The sequence below is a fragment of the Psittacula echo genome (assembly GCF_963264785.1).
Source record: "Psittacula echo genome assembly, chromosome: 2".
In the NCBI taxonomy this organism is placed as follows: domain Eukaryota; kingdom Metazoa; phylum Chordata; class Aves; order Psittaciformes; family Psittacidae; genus Psittacula; species Psittacula echo.
In genome coordinates this window covers 39,638,708-39,658,089 of record NC_137737.1, presented here as the reverse complement: position 1 = coordinate 39,658,089, position 19,382 = coordinate 39,638,708, and the positions used below count along the sequence as shown (strand labels likewise).

Below are 19,382 nucleotides of genomic sequence, written 5' to 3'. Positions count from 1 at the left end.
GCGTCTTTGACTTTCATCCTGGGAACAGCGCCGATAACACCGATATCTTTAATTGTTGCTAAGTCATGTTCACTCTGACCAAGGACTTTGTGAGTCTCATGCTCTGCCAAGGAGGAGGGGAAGCCAGGAGGAAGCAGAGACAGGACACCTGACCCAAACTAGCCAAAGAGGTATTCCATGCCACAGCACGTCATGCCCAGGATGTAGAACTGGGGGCAGTTACCCAGAACAGCTAGATCACTGCTCGGTCGGGCTGGGTATCGGTCGATGGGTGGTGAGCGGTTGTGTTCTCTGCCCTTATTATTTCCCTTATCACTATTACTATTGGTGGTAGCAGTAGTGGTTTGTGTTATACCTTAGTTACTGGACTGTTCTTATCTCAAACCGTGGGAGTTACATTCTTTCGATTCTCCTCCCCATACCTCTTGGGGCGAGGTGGGGGGAAGGGGGTGAGTAAGACAGAGACTGCGTGGTCTGATTTACGGTTGGGCTTAAACCACAATACCAGAGAAAGAATGTTGGTTATTATTTGTGTCTGTAGAACATAGTGTTGTTCTATATTCATAGCAAATGTATCATTCTAATTGTCAATCAAGATTCTATTACTTTGTAAGCTAATACCTAAAGGATTAAAATTATTACAGTGGATTTGGTTGTTTTCTTAACCACTTATAAAAATAGGAAAATAGCAAATGCATGTTGTATCTATTTAATTGCAATTTTATTTTGCGTATAAAGTTCCATAAATCTAGTATATTTCAATAAATTTTCATTATTTATTTTCTCCTAATTTTGGTCCTTGTTTTTCATGCTTAAAGGAAGAAATTTTTACATTTGAAGGGAAATGTAAGGTTTTATATATGATGCTCAAAGTACTTAAAATTTTAGTAATTATACTCAATATAGTATTGATAATTAATATATATAGTATTAATTAATTAATTATTAATTAATGTATATAGTATTAATAATTAATCAGGTACAAACAATGTATTTACATTTTTTTAGTTTCATAACAGCCAAAAAAAGACCAATCATTATTAAATAATCACAGAATATTAGACTCCTTTATGCATTACTTATGCTTTACATTATTTATGCTGAGTATCAAAGGTCTATAACCATCTTCGTTAACAGAGATAAAGATATATATTGCAGATAAGCAAAAAGTGAATTGGATTAGGGTAAAGGTTATTATAAAGATAATTCTTTTTCCTTTTTTTTTTTTCCCTTGCAGTAATATGTTTTGCAATATAGTCAAGTTGTCTTAAGAACCTTACGGTGGACATAGTAAATATGTGATTTATATTATGACTTAAAGCAGACTATAATTGCCAAAAGGATTGAGGTACAGAGTTTTGCCATTGTTCACATAATACCACCATTTTGTTTTTCTGTATCCAAAGAAATTTGAATTCATAGAGGAAACTAAGACAGCTATATTTATCTAAGAACCTTTGCACTTTCTTTTGATCAGAAACTATTTCAGGTATTATGATTATTCAAGGGAAATAAAAGCAAACACAATTCATCATCAATATAAGTAGGCTACCATAGACAGAATTTTATTTTGCTACCTTTTGAAATTTATTTTAAGGAAAAGACATGTAAGTAAACTTCTCAGAGAGAGTAAAATAAATGCAGATGAAGTACATTAAGAGCCTATTCTTTTTCATGTTGGAACAAGTGTCCCATATAATAAAAAGGGGTATCTTGAAATGTATTTAAACTTGTAATTTTTACCAACAAAATCCAAAAAGCATTTTTATAATTTCTTGTAAATTATTAAATCTTTGCAGATTTCTATGTCATACCAGTTCTGAATTCAAAGGGAAACTCTAAATTACTGAAGCTGCCAAACTGAGTTTTATAAGCATGTGTATTTTGGACCAGTTTTGTTACTTGGCTCAGAAAAGTGCATTCCTTTCATTTAAATATATTAGCCCTAAATTTCCCTTCCACTCACCCAGCTACTCCTGTTCTGCTCCCTGATGTCACATTTAACCCCCTGCTGTAAAACATCTGATTGAACAGCAGCAAACTTCAGCCACTGTTTGATGACAGCTAGAACAAAGGTTTCCTGAGTAATGTAAGATTCTGAGGTTTAGTGGGAGCTGATGTGAGCAAAGGAAGTCCTTATGTGCTGTTCCCTTTGAGTTTCTGCCAGAGCGTTCAAATAAAGGCCTTACAGTTTCATAGCTATAGAGTTCCGAACTTTCAAAAAGTGATGAGGCTTTCAAGAGATCCTCAAATATCTTACTTTGTTGCTTTGAATTTTTGGCTGAGAAATCATCCTTTTCTTAGCAGTTAATATATAGGCACAATCATTTATATTTTCCCAAAGTTAGCTTCCTATGTTGGTAAATAAACTGAAAACATGAGTTTGATTCATAATGATTCTTTCTTGGAATATGGTAAACAAATGATAGACTTACATAGGGAGAGAAGGGGAAGAGGTGGCGATATCAGCTACTTTAGACATACAATCACCTCTTATATTTTGAAGAGAAAAAACAAGGTATAGGTTTGTGTTACAAAAACTCAGGTCATCTTTGGTCCTAGAGCCTAATGTTTTCTATTCACTAGGAATTTCTGAAAATCCTAAAATGGCTGATGAGATACTCTGGCTAGAAATTGAGAAGATTAAGAAGTGAAGATACATATTTTGACCAGGAAATTATTAAAAAGTTCTATCTTATTTTCAGACTCTCAAGAAAGAAAAATCCATTCTCAAGTGAATCTAAACATTTTCTTTGATGTATGGAGGTGATCTACAAGACTTTCTTGATGTGAACAGACGTGAAAACACTACCTTTATAGGGTCTGGGGTGCACAACATAGTAAACATAGAGGCTACAACTATAACAGTCACTCAGTCTGCAGACAGCTCGAAACTGACAGGCTGTTCTAGTATACATCTCAGTATAAAAAATTCGGAGAAAAATTGATATCAGACTGTGAAGATTTCCCTATCACCACCAAATCTTTAGCCTTGGAAGTAACCAAACACTATACATGTCAAAGGAAAATTGGAAAGAGGTCAGCACATGGCAACTTATTAGCAACAGAACAACTTGTTCTCTTCAAAATTCCTGAGTTTTGAAGGGTTGCAGGTTCTGACACAGCAACCTCCGTCATAAGAAATGTGATACACAACAAGAAACATAAGGTCTTGACCTCTTTCTTTGGAACAAATAATCACATTATACCTTACACCCCATGCCCAACGACTATGGAAAACAACACTATATGAAAAAATTGCAAGACATTTCCATTCCCAGCACAGAACAGGGCAAGTACAATAGAAAACCTTACAACACTATCACATTAAAAATATTTTGAGTTACTTAACAATATCCCTAGCTCTCAGGAGGTCAAGTATATGACACATGGGTTTATAGTTCTTTATACAAACTACCAGATGAAGGATATGTATTCTTATTTAAAACACTAACACACAGAAAAAAAAAAAAAAAGAAAAAGAAAAAGAAAGGCTTTGTTAGCATTATATTGATGCTTATTTACATTTCTACAAAGGGTTTTGACCAAAAACGAGCACTCTTCTTCCAGCTGGCTTTTCCTCCAAAGAGGACAGAACTTCTTTCCACCTAAAAATTATATTTTGTGTAATAAATATGGGACAATCTAAAGATTATTGCATTATAGCAGATTTAAAAGGAAAGCCTTTCTTTTTATAATATGCTTTAAGGGGGTTCCAAGTTAATTTTATGACCAGTTGGCAGTCAAATGGCCTAATATCTCTCTCTCCTCTAATAAGCCTGCAGGTTCATTAACTCGACCAGAATAAACAGATCATACATAGTGAAAGGTAAATAGCATATACAATTTTAGATTTATATCTGTAACTTACTATAGTATCTTTTTCCAAATGATATTTGATCCTTGACCTAGCCTTTCACGCAAACATTTAAAATTGATATTTTTTCTGGCATTATACAATTAAAGATTAACATGTAATGCTGGAAAAATAAGGCAGAGAAGAGGATTTTCCTTTTAACAGTCCTTCTTTCATGAATGAATCTAATTTTTTTTTTTGCCAAGTTGTTCTGTAGCAGATTCAGATAAAGTAGTTTCACCAAATGCTTTAAAAAAAAAATAGCATCTACTTCAAATACCACATGTTCCTGTTCAAAGCATTAAAATTAAGTATTTTAGGGGGGAAAATAAACAAACAAACAAAAATCCCTCCTCCCCCAAAAAAAAAAACACCCTGAAACAAAACCCAGACATGCTTAATGGAAGAAAAACTAAGCCCTAAAAATGTATTTCAAAGTAAATTTGATCAGACAGTTAGAAATAGCTTTGAGATTGCTACTATAACAATCAGTTATATATTTCATTCAGCAGTTAGGCACTTTGCAACCTAGAACGATCATACCTGGAATGGCTTAGAGCTGCTGATGTAGAGTGTCTTTCGAATCCATCTGTTTCCTTGATTTCCAAACTTGTACCACAACAGCCATCCATCAGTATTACTAACGGTTCTCTGAAAGACTGATAGCTTGTAAACTTGCTTTCCAAACATATGATAATGAAAGCGAAAAATGCATGTTCCATTGGCAGAAGGGTTGAAGAGAGGACTAAGCAAAACTGCTTTATCTTTAAATTGGCGTGGATCAGAGGACTCCATGTAGAGGTAGTGTCCCCACACTGTACCTGTTGTGTGATCCTTTAAAGGGCCTGTATTAACTGTGGAGGTTGGACCCTGTATTCTGATCCAGTCGAAGTCATCCTCAACATCCTGCTCCCAATTGCACAGCCCATTTTCAAAGTTACACTGTAGGTCAGGGTCTGAAACATAAACAGAACAGACTGTCAAGTGAAAGCAGTATCAAAAGGTGATTGTGCTTTAATGAATTTTTCTCTTTGTAAAAAAGTCTAATACAGAGAAAACCACTTATCTTCTTACAAAAAATTCTGAAGACTAAATATACACTTCTCTGGGCCATAAAAGAAAAATAAATCTTTACTTAAATTACCTCCTCTTTCAATATATATCTGGCAAACTGTACATAAAAAATGTCTTGAATAAACAGAACTGTAAATAAAATTTTATTCATATTATTCCAATTTTATCAATGTTATTAAATTTATGTATTTTTTTAATTTAAGCATGCAAAGTTTTTTAACCAAAATTTAACTGAGTAAAGTAGTTAAGGAGTTAAAACTGAGGTTAATTGGATTAAATAAACTACACAATTCAGTCTTGTAAGTATGCGCAAAAACTGATCTAATACATTTTTGTACAGCAGAGGTAGTCCTAAAATGGGTTGTGGTTTAGATCTTTATTATCCTCAGTGATAGCAGCATGATAGCTTTATCAATATATATATATATATATATATATATATATATAAAAAACTGTATTTGACACCAAGGCAAAATATATTGATTGGCCCAATTACTTTTAATGTAAAAAAATAAAATGTGTATCAGAGGTGGAAAACTGGCATTTCACCTTCAAATCTGCCCCTCACAAACAGTAACTGACACAATAGCCTTTTTCTTAATTAGGCTGTTAATTTTTGATGCTTAAAACTGGAAGTCATATACCATTTTCTTACTGTAGACCTCAAAATGGGTTATGAAGAAGATAAACATTTTACAAATGGGAAAAATGAGATAGGCTGCAAAGCCTTCACTTTCTTTTAAATTCAGATCAGTGTTAAGTTGATATTCAGAAAACATCAGTGCAGCCTCATATGGTCCCAAGCACATAAGGTGTCCCCTGTTCGGCAAACTCATTGTGATTTGCATAATTTAGATACCTCAGGACATGATAAAGCAACTGGTAGGTAATTTTATATTATGTTAATGTTCTTGAGTTCTTAAAATCAATCAACGCATCCTTCAGGGAGAAAATCATCAACAGCACCTTTCCGCACTACAAGGTGAATGTCAAAAATGTGAACGACCCGGAGCTTTCCTCAGTACTTAGAAATTTTTTCTTTAAAAAGGGATAGTTATGTCCAGCATGGCTAGTGTCTTCCAGTACAGATATTTTTTCTAGGTAGAAAAAGTATAGGTCATAAAAAGAGATAGGACACACACTCCTCTCTGTCCATACACATCCTCCACTGTATTTCCATCAGTAGAATCAAAGGCAAAATCATTTGGCACACTGTGAATCCTTTCTTTTAACTTGTAATGTATGTGTGTGTTTGTCATGGTTTAACCCAAGCTGGGCCCCTCAACCCCTCAGGTGGGATGGGGAGAAGAGTAACAGTAGAAATAATGACAACAATAATACCAATACTAAAAATGATAATAACAGGGAACAAAAACAAACAAAAAAAAAAGGTGAAATAAAATTTCAGAAAACCCAAGTCATGCACAGTACAATTCCTCATCACGCCCAGACTGATACTCAGCCTATCTCTGAGCAGCAATGGGGGCTCCCAACCAGCTCCCCCCAGTTTATATACTAAACATAACATGCTGTGGTATGGTATCCCTTTGGACAGTTTGAGTCAGCTGTCCTGTCTCTGCTCCCTCCCAGCTTCTTGTCCCCTCCTCACTGGTAGAGCATGTGACTGAAATGTCTTTCATCGGGGTAAGCGCTACTTAGCAACAACTAAAATATCTGTGCATTTAGTTCTCAGACTAAAGCCAAAGTACAGCACTGCACAAGTTACTAGGTAGAAAATTAACTCTATCCCAGCCTAAACTGAGATAGTGTTTTGCAGAAGTTAAAGAAATATGACTAATTTGGATAAAGGAGACTGAACTGCATTTGCCCTCAGTTATAACACATCATATGCATTTATGTTAAAAAGAAAATAAATTCAGTCTTTTTCATCAATACCTATATTCAGTTGAATCACCACTGGCTCTGGCATTGATAGGCTATAACTTTTTTACTTCAGGGATGAATTTGAAAAGTAAAATTTAGTTTGAAATAAAGTTAGAAGTAATGGAAATTACTTACTACAGCTGTCTTCATCTGATCCGTCCCCACAGTTATCCACAAGATCGCAGACCAGTAAACTGTCAATACATGCTTTTGTGTCTCTGCACCAGAAATGATTAGGACCTTCACAACTTAATGCTGGAGGTGGAAGAGCGCAGTTTTCAAATGTAATATCATCAATTGCTGAGACACCGTCATAAAAACCTAGACTGATTTTATCAAGTGAGAATTGGAAAGGATGTGGAAGGCGCCCAAGCTGAATGACTGCCTTCAGCCATTGATCTCCCTCGTTGTAATATGCCCTCCAAAGGACAGTAGGTTGATTCAGCCCATCCACAAGCAATTGCATCTTTGCTACTCCAACTGAATGTCCATAATTGTAATACCTAAAATGATTACAAAAAAAAAAGTTAAGGGTGAAAAATTATGAGAATGGATCATATCATGTATAATGGCCGGTATCTTTTTTTGCTATAGCTCTATGAAATATAGGAAGTCCACAGTGCCTATTACCTAGCTTCACGTAATTCAATCTAGCTACATGTAATTCAACCCACTTTCTGAATGATACAGCACAGGCTGCTGTATCAGTCTAAGGCTTATTTCAAGATCATGAGAGAAGCAGCACACTTCATTAAAACCTGTAACTGAAGAGACATTTGCTTTCATATTAAGCAACAAACTGCTCACTCAGATGCATATGTTTTATAAATTTAATTAAATATACAATTGAGGAGTTTCAAGAAGGAAAAAGAGAACACTTACTGAAGGCAAAAGTACACATTCTACCTGTGTTATTGTTAACATCTTTTATTTTACAGCATTTCTGGAGCATCTCAAAGCATTAAAAAATCATGAATACTTAGGTGAGCAATTTTACAACAAAACTGGGAACAGAACCGGGAACAGAACCAACAGTTTGTAATTTCCAGACCTATACTCCAACTTCAAGTATGAGTCTTTGATAAAAAGGCATTTCCTCTTCCTATGGCAAATGTATTTGACAGTGGCAAGAAAAACGTCACTTAATATCAAAGTCAAGCCAAACATTTATTTAAAGAGTAGCACTACAATTGACCTTAGTAAATGAATCATCATCACTTTTTCTGTCCCTGTTTGACAAGATTGCACAAAGACTGAAACAAGACAATAACTGAAAGTTGATAGTTTTGTGTAGTTTTTTGTTGTTTTGTTGGTGGTTTTTTTCCCCCCCTATCTATGTATATAACCAAAGGATTGGAAGCAAAGCACCAATTCTGGTACTGGAGCTTCTGCTTAAAGATGATACCATCCTATTTGAATACTCTAGGCAAATCAATGAGCTATTAGATTTTTGGATGGTTTCCTTGAACAAAATTCCACAAAGCTTTCAAATTTACTTAAGTAGAAACATTAACATTTTTGTGGTATTTGTCTGTGTATATGTAGACACAATCCTTTAATATAATTGTACTCAAAACCTGACAACAGTCATCCCCATGTTTCAGTTCTGTTCTCCAAGTGCTTCAGCTTATTTCTGCATATTCTTGGTGAAGTCTGTATGATTAAAGAATAAAAAGAAATAAATATTGCAGAAGAAGGCCTGTCTATTGCAAACTATAACCTCTGTTTTTGTCCAAGATAAGCAATGTGAGACAATCCATACATTTTAAATATAAGTTATTTCATACCAAAAGGACAATGTGCAATTTGATCCAGTTTGTCTGAACTTTGGGCTTCGTAGCTGAGCTATTTGTGAAATGCTGCTGCTGGTTTTCAGAATGAACATGAAATGACCTATAAAATTAAAACAGAAAACAACTTTTTAGGCTGAAGCAAGAAAGTGTTTCTAAAGGATCTTAAGCATTCATGGTCTCTGCTTAAAATCTGATTAAAGGACAGGTGTATCTATTCAACTTCTTTGTTTTTTACCTTCAGGTTTGTCATATGTGTGATCCCGGAGGGGAGCTTGCTTCAGAAAAGCAGGTGCAAGAGCACTACTGGAACTTCTTACCCAGTCAAAGCCATCTGCACTTGAAGTTTCAATCCAGCCACAACTTTCTCTTTCAAAGTCACATACAGCAGCTGAAATTAAGGAAACAGTTTATCTCTGTACGTGACGTTACTAAACAAGCTTTGCAGTATGAAAAGGTAATAAAATATTTCCAATATGTCACCAATATTCTAGAAAGAATTCTAGGAAAGAGTGTGGGGAGGCAGAGTATAGCCTCATACCAGAGATGAGGTATCTGTTTTATAACAGTTGGGTAAAACAGCAGTCCCACAGGAACAACCAAGCCATCATTATACGCAATGTATTCCGTAAAACAAGCCCTTCCCTCTAAAGGCACTGCAGCCAAAGCACTCATAGCAATTGAGGAGGTGCTGAAAATAGACTTCACCATCCTCAGGTTACAGAGCAAGAGAACACAGAGCACACAAAGCTGTAACAAACCTTCTGCAAGATCTTGTAGTGAAACAGTGTTAGAGCCAGAAATTAAATCCCTTTTTTCCTGAAACTCAGCAGGTGTACTAATGATAACAAAACTCTTCCTCAAGTTATAATGCGAATTAAGTAAAATATTGGGCATTACTGAGATACTATTATATCGGTAATCTCTGAAACACAAACTACTGAAGTGAAAAAGATTTGGAAAACATTAAATAGCATTCTTGAATTCTTCATTTAACAGAGCAGTGATATTTTTAAAAATGTGTATAATACACAAAGAGTGTCATGCATAAATGAATAAGTTAAGAAATATATATTAAAATGAACATAGAGTTTTTCTCTTCCACGATTAAAAAAAAAAATAATCAAAATCCTCGTTAAATCCCAAATTATGTTTTTGAGACCCACAAGTATATGGGCTTTTAATAGGAAGCATTAAGAAATTATTTCAGCATTTTTAAAGTGATAACTAATTAAATACAGAAAATAAATAAAATATTCAGACATGACTGTCAGAATTCTACCACTGCTTTTATAACATTACAATTTCCAGTGGCCATATCGCTACAGTATAGGAAATGCACATTTCAGAATCATATGAAAACTCTTGGAGAATAAGATTATATAAAAGTTTATTTATGGAAAATATGGAAATATTTTAGATTTTTTTTTCTCTTCTTTAAGAACTGTGTCACATTAAGTCATACATAATTTGTTAGAAAGAATAAAAACAAAATTAACTCAACATATTAGTATTGTTGGTTAGGGCTCTTAAAAAAACAAGATTCTGTGAACAGAAATCTTCAGTTATTAATGCTGCTTCAAAAATAATCATTCCACAAATATGGAAGACCAAGTAATATTTAAGAGATCAAAGAAAGTACAGGTTTGCCACACATACGGTGCACATCAGAAATGTCAATGATAAAACTTATGTAGATCAATTGTGACCAAAAAAAAAGTGGAACAAAGAATTTTTGATAGCATAAAATGAAGACAACAATATTTGCAAATATTCAAGGACCTGGCATGATGGAAATGACTGAAAAATCCACTGAAAGAACATAATGATAAAAGAATATGGAGAGCTATTTCAGATTTGCTTTTTGCACCATTGAAGAACCTGTGCCATATTCCCAGAGGAACAGCAACAAAGAATATGACAACCCTTGGACACAGATGGTTACACCAAAAGAGGCAAATAAAGAAGATACAATTGTTGAGTCTAAGCCCAGACTTCTTGCATCTGTAACTTGTAACAGAGACAAAAGATAAAAGAAAGGATGCACTAGACTATACATTTAACTTAAGCATTGTTATTATATTGAGATAAAATAAACCTGAAACCTTCAACTAAATCTTAAATCAACTATTTAACACCTGGAATACAGGGTGAAATGCACTTGGTTCTTGATGCTTAATGACATTTCAATTACCTAATTGCCCCATAACACTTTCTACTGGTGCTTCTGTTTCAGACAGATTATACAGAAAGAAAGGCTGTTGCTTGGGTACTTCTGTAGTTTCTTTCACAGTGAAAACACACAAAATAATCTGCCTTTTCTCTTAGGACGTTATTTTCTGTCTTTCTCTTGTTTCTTATTTTCTTACATGCTCTCTTTCTGCAGCAAGTGGCCCTATGGACTCTGCCAAGCTGTCTTCTCCTCATGTTTGAGGAATTTGTTGCTAGTTTTTAATAAACTTTTTTAATCATCATTACTGTATTTTGACATTTAACCCACCAAAATTTTTTGTCTTTTTCACCTTTTTCATTTTGGACATTATTTCAGCTATTTTTTATGCCTTTTACTTCTAATGGTATCCATATACTTTTTTTTGCTGCCTCTTTCAGTGTTTTCTTTAACAAGCTCACTCAATAATCACAAAGGAACAATCACTATCACAGAAATATCAATGATGATGATGACTGAAAGCCAACCGTACCCTGGTCTGCATCAAAAGGAGCGTGACCAGCAAGTCGAAGGAGGTGATCCTGCCCCTCTGCTCTTGAGAGCCCCCTGTCTTGGAGTATTGTGTGCAGTTCTGGTGTCCTCAACATAAAAAGGACATGGAACTGTTGGAACAAGTCCAGAGGAGGGCCACGAGGATGATCAGAGATGAGGCCTTGGGTGACATGGTTTAGTGTGAGGTGTCCCTGCCCGTGGCAGGGGGGTTGGAACTAGATGATCTTAAGGTCCTTTCCAACCCTAACTATTCTATGATTCTACAGATATCTTCCCTCTTCCCACATTTATCACCAGAGGTATTGAAATGTAAGCCCCCAAAGTGAAGTTTAGGAGATGCATTTCATTCCTGCGCCTACTACAAATTTTCTGCATGGCTGCAGCAAGTCATTTCATCCCACTTCTCGGTATTTCTGATCAATAAAACAAACTGTTGGAACAAGTCCAGAGGAGGGCCACGAGGATGATCAGGGGACTGGAGCACCTCCTGTATGAAGATAGGCTGAGAGAGCTGGGGCTGTTCAGCCTGGAGAAGAGAAGGCTGCGTGGAGACCTCATAGCAGCCTTCCAGTATCTGAAGGGGGCCTACAAGGATGCTGGGAATGGACTCTTCATCAGGGACTGTAGTGACAGGACAAGGGGTAATGGGTTCAAACTTAAACAGGGGAAGTTTAGATTGGATATAAGGAAGAAATTCTTTACTGAGAGGGTGGTGAGGCACTGGAATGAGTTGCCCAGGGAGGTTGTGCATAATCCATCGTTGGCCAACAAAAAAAAAGTCACGTATTTGAAGTCTGAACAAGTTTGATCTTTACAAAATCCCAGTTACAGTTCCCTCCTCCCCCACTTTCCATTCCCAAACATAATATATTTAAGTTTAAGGTGGGGAGGAAACTACAGAAACTACTTCCACAAAGAGATTTAGAGTGAAAAATTAAATGTTAAAAATTTTCAGGATGATTTTCTCATCTATATAAAATTATAGTCTGAATCCATAAGGACAGACAGATAGGGTAGTCTGCTACAGATGACTACACAGAAAAAAATAAAAAATGCAAAAAAACACCAAACCCAAAACCACTACAAAAAAACAACCAGAACTAAACCAAACCAAAACACAAACAAACAAAAAAAAAAAAAAAACCCAAAAAACAACAGAAAAACCCCACACAACACAAAACAGGAAATAAAGAAACAAAAAAAAAATCCATATCACCAAAACAAAATGCTCCAGAATATTTTCTTCTGCTAATTCTGTTAGGGAAATCCACTTCAATATCCATGAATCTGCAGCTGACCTACTTGTGATTTCAGTCATGCATGCTTTTTAGTAACAGCAAACATGACTTGTACATAAAATAGGTGTATCTCGTGAAATGAGGAAGAGTTTTGCATACAAGACAGGTAAAATATATAGAGGTAAAAGATTTTGTTATAAATAAATCTAGTGATTTCACTGTGCACCTACAAGGTAACTGCACTACAATCTCCCCTCACTAACTTAGATGTATGACTGCAAATATGGAGATTTTTCCTGGGGAGAAATAAAATTCTGTGGGTGCACAGAAAACACTAATCAACCCTGCACCTAAACGAAATATTGCCCACCAAAAAACCAGCTATACTGTCACATGTAATTGTTACAGTTTGATTTTAATAGTTTATGATATTAAAATATCTTCACTATATAATTCTGATTTTGATGGCAGTCTATTCTGTGCAGTGAGGCAGATCTGCAATCATCTAACTAAAGGCAGTTTCATAACATCATTTTAAAGTGAAATAGAATCCAAAATCACTGATTTATTAAATCTGACATTTTTCCAGAAATACCTCCTTTCATATGATAGTCATTTGTAAATGCTTCTCAGGTTCTAAATGTGAGTGGTAACAGTGTATTGATATGGGAAATAAAGTAAATTAGCTCCGAAGCTCTCCATTCAAAAATGTCAGTAAAATCTGAAAAAAATTACATTTCTTAAAGAACATAACTTGGTGATTTAGGCTGCTGAATGCCCAGGTCCAGCTGAAAAAAAGAACAGAAATTTATGTATTCTTTAACAGTCAAGTGCTTGGCTTTCTATGTCCATTAAAATGCTTTTTCTATATAGCTGAAGGGGAAAGCTCCTGGTTTTATTGAACTAAACAAAAATAAGATCTGATGGTCATTATTAAGGCCGTCTTGTAATTTACTGTGTGTGCCGCTGAAGCTCATGCCACGTTTGTTGTCATAGTGGATAATCTGCAAGAAACTAAAGTATACAGGAGTAACTATAAAATGAGATACACATTTACACAAAATTTTACACAGAGCTTTGGAGACAGAACTGGAAAAGTTATATTCATGACTTCTGAGTCCTAGAGAAATTCCAAAAGTGTGTGTGGTCTCTGGCAGAAAAATGCCCTTGCTCTTTCCCCAATCTGATCTTATTCCCTGCTTCATTATCATCATTCATAGGTTGGAAAAGTGAGCATTTAGACTGCAACAAATATATAGGGTGCAGACCTATATACTGTATGTTCATATTCCAAAGCATAAGCACATAATAAGATAGTTATATTAGGTCACTGCTGTAAATCTGAAGCTTGAAAAAGACTTAACTTTTCTCTTGCTTTAATACATGGAACCTATGTGTAATAGTTTATAGCCATAAGAAATTCTTCAGCTGTAGAGGAAAAGTTATGAGCTTTTAGCAGCACTCAAGAGAAAACATTTAATAATATTTTTTTTATTCTTACGGGATTTTTTGGTGGTGTACTTTTTTGCAGTTTTGTTTGGGGGGGTTATTTTTTTTGTTTGGGTTTTTTTCTTTGTTTTTTTTGGTTTGGTTTTTGTGGGGTTTTGCTTCATTCTGTTGGGGTATTTTTGTTTTGGTTTTGGTTTTTTTTTGGAGGGGGGGTTGGTGTGTTGTGGTTTTGGTTTTGTTTTTTTTTTACTTTTCTCAACTAAACTGAATACATTTGATTTATTTTCTTCAGGACATGGCAAAAGATGGATGCTGAGAGATGAGAAAATGACATGGTGATCTTGCTTGCTCATTGGTTTTGGTGGACCCTAGGATCTAAAGAAATCGTCTTGCTGGAATTTAAGATGAAAAGACTGAAATGAAAAATATTTTAAAATATATTTTAAGCTTACGTAATATCCTTGTCTCATTTTCAAACCCAGAAGAAAAACTTACATTAAGAAGCACAAAATCGCCAGCAGATAAACCATCATGGGAAAAAAAATAATATTGAATAAAGGAACAATGTAGTTGTAGGTGGTGAAATCAGCAAAACATCTGTGCTTAGTCAAGCTAAGAATTAGGAAAAGTGACTGAGAAAAATGAAATACTAGCATCCAATTGCAAGTATATGCATAACAAAATGTAGAAAGCAATGGTGCACTACATAAACATGAAGATAGGGAAATAGCATTTGAGAAGTATTATTAGAGCTATTCTAGTGCTGTATACTACCAGACTAGCATCTGAAAGAGAAATACTTGCAGAGACATTTGTGTATCTACATTCTGCTTCCTACATTACAAACTGCAGTGCTAGCACACATTGAGCCAACTCCACAATACAACAATGATTTATAAGTAAGCGATATATTTAGAGCAAAGATCACCATAATTATAATGGTCCCATTGTTTAACCTTTAGTATGGCATTGTTAATGTATCATTTGGGTAAGGAAGACTTGGGTATAATAAGAATTTATTCAGTCATATAATTAGAGAAACAAAATCAGTTGCCATATAAAGAAGTTTGTGATTAAGGATAACCTAGGAACGGTTGAACACCTCACTGGACATTTATCTTTACTTTTAGACCTAATTTTGAAACGGAAACACAGGATGAATAGCTAAGAGAAAGGATATCTTGAAACATAAATGATCATATTTAAAGTGAAAACAGTAGATTTTCATTTTCTTGATTAAAAGCTACCAGTTAACTGTTATCTCAGAGCTGTGATAACTGATGTTGCATGCAACCAAATCTATTTAGAATGTTTTTGATTAAACTATTGATTTTGACATGGCATTATTTTGTCAGAGAACAAAATCCTAGTACAAGATTTTGAGAAGGATAATGGGAGAGCAATGCAGACTATCATAACCCAACAATAAGTAGAATGTATAAGCATATTTTGAAGAAAATGACAAAAAAACCCATGAAGCAAATAAAAAAGAAATAGAGTGTAATAAGGATTTTAATATGAGTAACATCTGCAGGGAGGGAGTAAAGAAGTAAAAAAAAAAATCTTCTCCATAGTGCCCAGTGAAATGAGAATTAATAAGCAGTTGTTATTGTCCTGCGAGGGTGATCAAACACTGAAACAGGTTGTCTTGAGAAACTGTGTAGTCTCCATCTTCAGAGATATTCAGAATCCAAATGTATAAAGTCCAAGGCATTCCGATCTGCTGGACCCTACTTTGAGCAGCAGGGTTAAACTGGGTGATCTTCAAAAATTCCTTCCAGACTCAACTATTCTGTCGTAACAGTAGAATTTTTTCCCCATCAAGAGGAAAGGTATTCTGCTTAGTGAACATTTAATATTTCTGGGTTTAGCTAAACAGTTACCTAGTAAAACAGAACACAGTTTTCTAACTTCAAGCTCTGTATATTTTGGATACAAATCTTTCTAAACAACTAAAATACTGAACATCAATGTTTTAGCCAAGACAGAGTGGATAATAAAACTGTAGTAAAACTGCATAAATACAAATAGAAGCTGTAGTTATTTCTTTAATCTGCTAAAGGTCAAATAGATTTTTATTTGAGCAACAACATCTACCAAATTTCCTGATAAATGCTATCAAGTATAAGCATGAATTTTGGATTGCACTAACACCTGTGAGGATGCTTTTATGTTTTGTGATATATAATACAGCACAGTCAGAAAATACTATAAGGGTCTTGCCTACAATATTTCTGTTATTTATGGGAATGCTAGAAACCGTCATGCTCTGAAATAAAAACAAACCAACCAACCAGTACTAATTATTGCTCATGGCAACTCCCTTTGAAAATGCATCACAATTTTTATAGCACATTTGACAATTCAGTGCAAAAGAGACTCATTTTCAAAGATGGAAAGTATGACCACGATTTCTTGTGCAGAGCAGGTAATTGAATGAATAGAGTTTCAGGAACTCAAATATGTAGCTTCAAAACATTTTCAAACTCCCTTCTGACTGTACAGTGGAGACAGACTCTGAGATGCGTCACCACCCTCTGCTTTTCCATGTGTTTGTTTCCATGCACAGAAAATCCAAGCATGTAGCCCAGTCTGCAGTCACAGTATATCCAAATAGAAAATGTTGACACAGCCTAAATCATATCTTTGACCATGTCTGTGCACAGATACTTTTATTCACCATTTACAAAACATACAATTTGAATGTGAGTCTGTGACCACTGCATTTTTCATGTTTCCTATCTCACCGTTTCTCAAGTCAAACTACAGGAACATCTACCTTTTAAGAGGCATCTCACACAGAGGTGCCACAAAATTTCCAAATCTGTATAAATGTAACATATTTCCCTCACTTTTTTTTAAACATTATTTTGTATGGATGAGAGCATGTGTGCACAAATTCTGTTCAGTTTATTTTACAATGGCTTCCTGATTTAGTTTCCAATATCTTACAGATTAAGGTTTTATTTATAATAACACCATACCTGATGTTGAGCATCTTGAGAGTTATGAAACAAAATACTGTATTTTAAGAAATACTTTTCACTAAAAAGTTAATCAAAGATTTTTTTTATGGTTTTAATGCTAAGAGAGAAGTAGATGTTACAGAAAATTAAAGGAGATAAAGCTCAGAGTAGAATCAAAATGAAGTATTTCTCAAGAGCTTTTACTTTAAATTAAATTACAACACTTATGAAGTGTTGTGAACTCATGAAAGCCTGGCAAATAGGAAAACATATGTAACAACCTAGATTTTTAAATTTTCACTTACAGCAGTTGGCTTCATCGTGGCTATTTGAACAGTCAGGTGTAAAATCACAACATTTGTCAGATGAAACACATTGTCCATCCCCACATGAAAAAAGTCCCAATGGACAGTAAAAAGATGAAGAATTAGCATCTGCAAATTCTGTTTGCCCTTAAAAATCAGGAAAATAATGTAAGTGCATATATACATATAAAATTCAAAGAAGTGCTTTTTATTATCTTTGAATATAGAAATGTACTTAGCATGAAGAGCAGCATCACCTTAAAATGAGCTAGATTATATCACAACTGGTAAGAAATACAGCAAATAATGTCTGAGATTCTTGAACTACATATTATTCACCACAACATTCAAGTTTTTGTACGAAAAATCATCAATAGCACGTTAAAGTTCCATGGCCAGGCTGCAGTTCAGAGGTGAGACACTGTGTACAGAAGCCTGCTGTTTCCCTGCAGTCAGGGGCTAGGTTTTTCACGAAAGCTTTCTGCGGTAGTGGTGGCTTCTCTGCATTCACTCACAATGAAAATTCCAAGAAGCCAAAGGTTTGATGTTTCACCAGTACTAGCTTGCACCTCAATCTACACATTAGAAAACACCCCAGATTTCAATGAAAGCGAAAACAAAAAGCCAAGGACTACTGGTTATACTTGAATAGATTTCTGGAAAGAGATCAAGGGAGAGGAATATCATTCAGCTTCTCATATTTTTCATTTAACTTAGATTTTTTAGCTACTCATACTGTTATCCAGACAGACTTTTTTAAAAAAAATCACCCCCTTCTAAAAATATCTTTGTTACTGATGGATAAATAGGACAGTTATAGGGAAAATAATTAAAGCATAACTAATGTTTCTTCAAATACCTAGCTACCATCAATCAGATTTTATACAGGGATCAGAGAAGCCTTAAAGACACAGTAATGAAGTTTTCTATTGTGCCTTTAAATTTTTCCAATAATAGAGACTCCATCATTACCATTGACTGTTTATGAACCCATGGAATTTTAAAAAACATCATTAGTAGTCAGGAGGATGAGAAGCAGCAGTCTGATAGAGGCTACACTATCTTATATTTCCATTCATTAGCACTTCAAGATTACAAAGTGTGAGTGTATAGATAAGTTTGGTGGACACTTATTGTATGTTATGTATTTGACACTAAAGATGGGAGAACCTTCTTGCCCTAAAGATAATGCAGCGGAATTTATTCTTCAGTGGAAGTTACAAGACGCTTTGTTTCTGTCTCTACATCCAAGTGTGAATGTGGGCAGGTACTATGTAGTAAAAGTGATATCTGGAAATTCCTACCACAGCTGAAGTCGCAGAACTACTCATCCCACGTTACACACTAGCATCTATTACAGATTACAGCATATGGACATTTTCCTCAGATTATCCCCTACTTTCTAAAAGTTATCTCAAAGTTGTCAGTCAAATCACAGTTACACATAACAGACATTGAGGAAAATGTATTGAAAACCACAGTACTTGCCTTCACTTTCTTGGCTGACACTTGAAAGTGATACACTCACAACTCCACATTCTTCTGTTATACTGATGTCATCAACAGCAACAGTAGCATTTGTTGTTAGAATAGTAGCTCGTAAAATAATCTGTAAAGACAAATAAATAAGCTCACTAAAGGTGACGTGATAAAAGACATACCTATATATATTTTCCTTTCTAATTTATGACATCTGTACAGGCATTAAATACCACCTATAACCAACTCTGAATACCAACCATTAAAAACTACAATTGATATTTGATCCAAGTCAGAAATCTACTCTCAATTGTCACATCCATAACTACCTTTCCTTAGGGAAAGATATGCAACCCAGATGACCTTGTTTCAATCTAAACCATCATTACTTGAAGGAATTGCTGCTTACTGAAAACAGTTAAAGTTTTAAAAGTACATATTTTAAAATGAGCTATTAAGGTTTACAACTCTGTTTTTATCTATACTATGCCTGCTGAAGCCAACAACATGTGGCACAGTAAATGTAGAGACTGTAAGGAGGTATCTGTAAATACAAATAAATATTTAGGAAAACATAAAAGGAAGTAAAATTCAGTCTAAATTTTCCAATAATGAGAAT

The 19,382-nt window shown here is 34.8% G+C and overlaps 1 protein-coding gene across 1 annotated transcript in view; it reads right to left on the bottom strand.

Moving 5' to 3' along the window:
• The window catches only part of MALRD1 (MAM and LDL receptor class A domain containing 1), a gene marked incomplete at both ends in the record, with an annotated part of 263,139 nt that overhangs the window by 184,108 nt on the left and 59,649 nt on the right, over window positions 1–19,382 (bottom strand). The window contains 5 exons of the mRNA XM_080609618.1: window positions 4,400–4,812; window positions 6,950–7,317; window positions 8,602–8,707; window positions 8,843–8,995; window positions 18,764–18,893. Of these exons, the coding sequence (XP_080465744.1) occupies window positions 4,400–4,812; window positions 6,950–7,317; window positions 8,602–8,707; window positions 8,843–8,995; window positions 18,764–18,893 (1,170 nt within the window). The remainder of the gene's footprint in view (window positions 1–4,399; window positions 4,813–6,949; window positions 7,318–8,601; window positions 8,708–8,842; window positions 8,996–18,763; window positions 18,894–19,382) is intronic.